Below are 3,154 nucleotides of genomic sequence, written 5' to 3'. Positions count from 1 at the left end.
GTGCCTAACCCTGTTCCTGGAGATCAACCTTCCTGCAGAGTTTAGTTCCAACCCTAATCAAACACACCTGTCTGTAATTATCAAGTGCTCCTTCAGATTCTAATTAGCTGGTTCTGAAACAACAGTGTTTCCACCCTGTTTTAAGAGTAAGCTCTCGGCTGCTATTTAGGAGAACTTTTTTGTGAATACGTGCCCAGCACATAATCATGCTCTCTCTATTAAAGGTCAAAGATGGAGCTCCAGAGTTCCAGAGTCTGTCAGAACCTCCTCATCACAGTGGCTTTGTTGATATGTTTCTCAGCAATATTCTACACGTACTACCAGCCGACCGTAAACTGGCTAAAATGGCCCACCATTTGCAGATCTAATTCTTGCAGCGACATCTGCATCAACGCTCTTAAGATGCCAAATCAAATGGAAATGGTCAACCACACCTGTGTCGTGAACTTCACCTCTATCAGAAACCTGTTAACACAAACAGAACCAGTGACACAGACTGATCCAGACACCATCCTCCTGATCTGGATGTGGCCTTTCGGGGCCAAGTTTGATTTAGGAATCTGCAGTTCACAGTTCAACATCCACGGCTGCCGCTTGACAGACAACAGGGATCAGTTTAAAAGCGCGCATGGCGTTTTGTTTCATCACAGAGACATCCGTGAGGACGACATGCCGACACTGCAGCGACCTCCGTTCCAGAAATGGATCTGGATGAACATGGAGTCTCCCAGTAACTCACCACCGCGTTCAACTCTAAACAGTCTGTTCAATCTGACCACAACTTACAGACAAGACTCTGACATCATGGTACCTTATGGGCGAATCTCAGAGAAAACTGGTGGGAGCACAACTTTTAAAATCCCATATAAAAATAAACTTGTGTGCTGGATTGTGAGCAACTGGAACTCAAAACACAAGCGTTCACAATACTATAAAAATTTAAAGCAACATATCAGTATAGAAACCTACGGACACAGCTTCAGAAGGCCCGTTAGCAATGAAAACTATTCAGATTTGGTGTCCAGCTGTAAATTCTACCTGTCCTTTGAGAACTCCATTCATAAAGATTACATCACAGAAAAACTCTACAACCCTCTGAAACTCGGCACTGTTCCTGTGGTTCTCGGTCCACCAAGGAAAAACTATGAGGAATTAATTCCAGGCAATGCCTTCATCCATGTGGACGACTTCTCCTCCCCTAAAGAACTAGCTGAACATCTTAAGCTTCTGGACCAAAATGAGAGTTTGTACAGGCAGTACTTCACCTGGAGAGAACATTTTGTTTCAAGTACAACCTCCTTTGGTCTTGAGCACGCTTGTTGGGCTTGCGATCATATCCGAAGAAACAAGAACTATAGAGTAGATAATGATCTCAACAGCTGGTACTGGGGTTGAAGGATGTTAACCACAGACTTCAGTCATGGCAGATGCCACTTTTTTTTTGTCAAGGATGAAACTGTGAAAGGATGCACTTTAAAAAAATTAATTTAACAAAGTTTGGCAAAAACATCAAGGGTACATGATGCATTGAGACTTAGTTCTCATTCTGGCAATATGTTACTGATCTCTTGACAAGCATTGTTTAGCAACACAAACATTAATATCATAGCCCTATAACAGAAACTGAATTTACAAGATATTCTCTTCTTCAAATCACAATTTGTCAATTCAACATAAGCATGTATTACTGGTGCTCTTATTCTAGTTATTAAAATGGCTGAATGAATTTGTGATAACTGCATTTAATGATGTTAAACATTTAATCCATTTTTAAACAGAAGTTCCTCTTGTAGGGCTAAGTGTCTTTTCTAGCACTTTAGACATGGTTGCTCCTTTATGCTTAAAGAAGATGAAGGAAAACCGTCTGACACGTCCAGAAAATGAAGCATAGCTGGAAGAAAACAAAACTAGAGGTATTTCGTATTGCATGGAGGGAAAGTACTTCCTTCTACAGTAGGCTTTAAAACTGCTAGATCTAATTATTATTCATCTCTTTTAGAAGAAAACAAACACAACCCCAGGTATTTATTCAGTACAGTGGCTAAAGTAACAAAAAATAAAGCATCAACAGGCGTTGACATTTCCCAGCAGCACATCAGTAATGACTTTATGAACTTCTTTACATCCAAGATCGATACTATTAGAGATAAAATTTTCAATAAAATTTATAGTATCGCATCAGAAAAATTCCACTCATTCTCTGCTACAGGAGAGGAAGAATTGTATAATCTTGTGTTACGTCCCAGGACGTATAAATTTGTGTTTTACTATCGTGTATGTCAATCATGATGTGCTGCCAGTGGGGCGCCAATGGCCTTCTGGGAGTTGTAGTTTTTGTTGTATGTCTTGTCCTATTTCCTGTGCTCCTCCCTGTCCTAATCTAGGTGATTGGACCTACCAGCTGCTCCTCATCAATATCAAGAGGAACCAGTATTTAAGAAGATCAAGAGAGTGAGCCAGTGAGAGGGTTCTTCTCCCAAGAGCATGAGTGTGTTGAGACGTTGCCAGTCCCAGAGTGTTGCTCTTGTTGGTGTGTTGTTTGTTTTAAGCTTAATATTGGTGCTATGACTGTAGTGTGCAGTTCTATGTATTAAGTTTAAAATGACATGTTATAAATGACCTGCTCTTATCATCCGATCGTGGCTGTATCTCTCTATTAGTGCTACTGGATCTTAGCGCTGCGTTTGACACTATCGATCACAACATTTTGTTGAACAGACTAGAAAATTATGAAATGGCCTATTTTCATGACAAGTACAGGGTAAAATAAATACAAAAATCGGTGTATAAACAAATTAATAAACATTTAAAGGAATAATAAGAATAGACACATCAGATATCAGAAATCAGATTATTTACATATTGGAAGATAAAATAAGATGACAAATCAAATATAAGGTAAACAAAAAACAAAGTAAGGTCTATTTTCATTGCAGAAAGAGGATAAGATACACACACACATGCATACAAACAAAGTATAGACAAACAGGATAAATAATTTACAGCTAAAATAAAATAAAGACAAAATATATCTAAAAAGAAATGTTTAACATGTTTAAAGTGAGATTAAGGATAAATAAACAGAATAAGTAATTTAAATATGAAGATATGAAGATCATTACATACATTAAAAATAACAATGTTTAGATATTAT

At 38.2% G+C, this 3,154-nt stretch overlaps 1 protein-coding gene across 1 annotated transcript; it reads left to right on the top strand.

Moving 5' to 3' along the window:
* The first annotated feature begins 231 nt into the window (after window positions 1-231).
* Window positions 232-1,444, top strand: LOC127181566 (4-galactosyl-N-acetylglucosaminide 3-alpha-L-fucosyltransferase 9-like). Its single transcript, XM_051136337.1, has one exon. The coding sequence runs from the start codon at window positions 232-234 to the stop codon at window positions 1,393-1,395; it is 1,164 nt and encodes a 387-aa protein (XP_050992294.1). The 3' UTR covers window positions 1,396-1,444.
* The last annotated feature ends 1,710 nt before the right edge of the window (window positions 1,445-3,154 follow it).

Source organism: Labeo rohita, chromosome 19, assembly GCF_022985175.1.
Source record: "Labeo rohita strain BAU-BD-2019 chromosome 19, IGBB_LRoh.1.0, whole genome shotgun sequence".
Lineage (NCBI taxonomy): Eukaryota > Metazoa > Chordata > Actinopteri > Cypriniformes > Cyprinidae > Labeo > Labeo rohita.
This window is presented reverse-complemented; position numbering and strand designations above follow the sequence as displayed.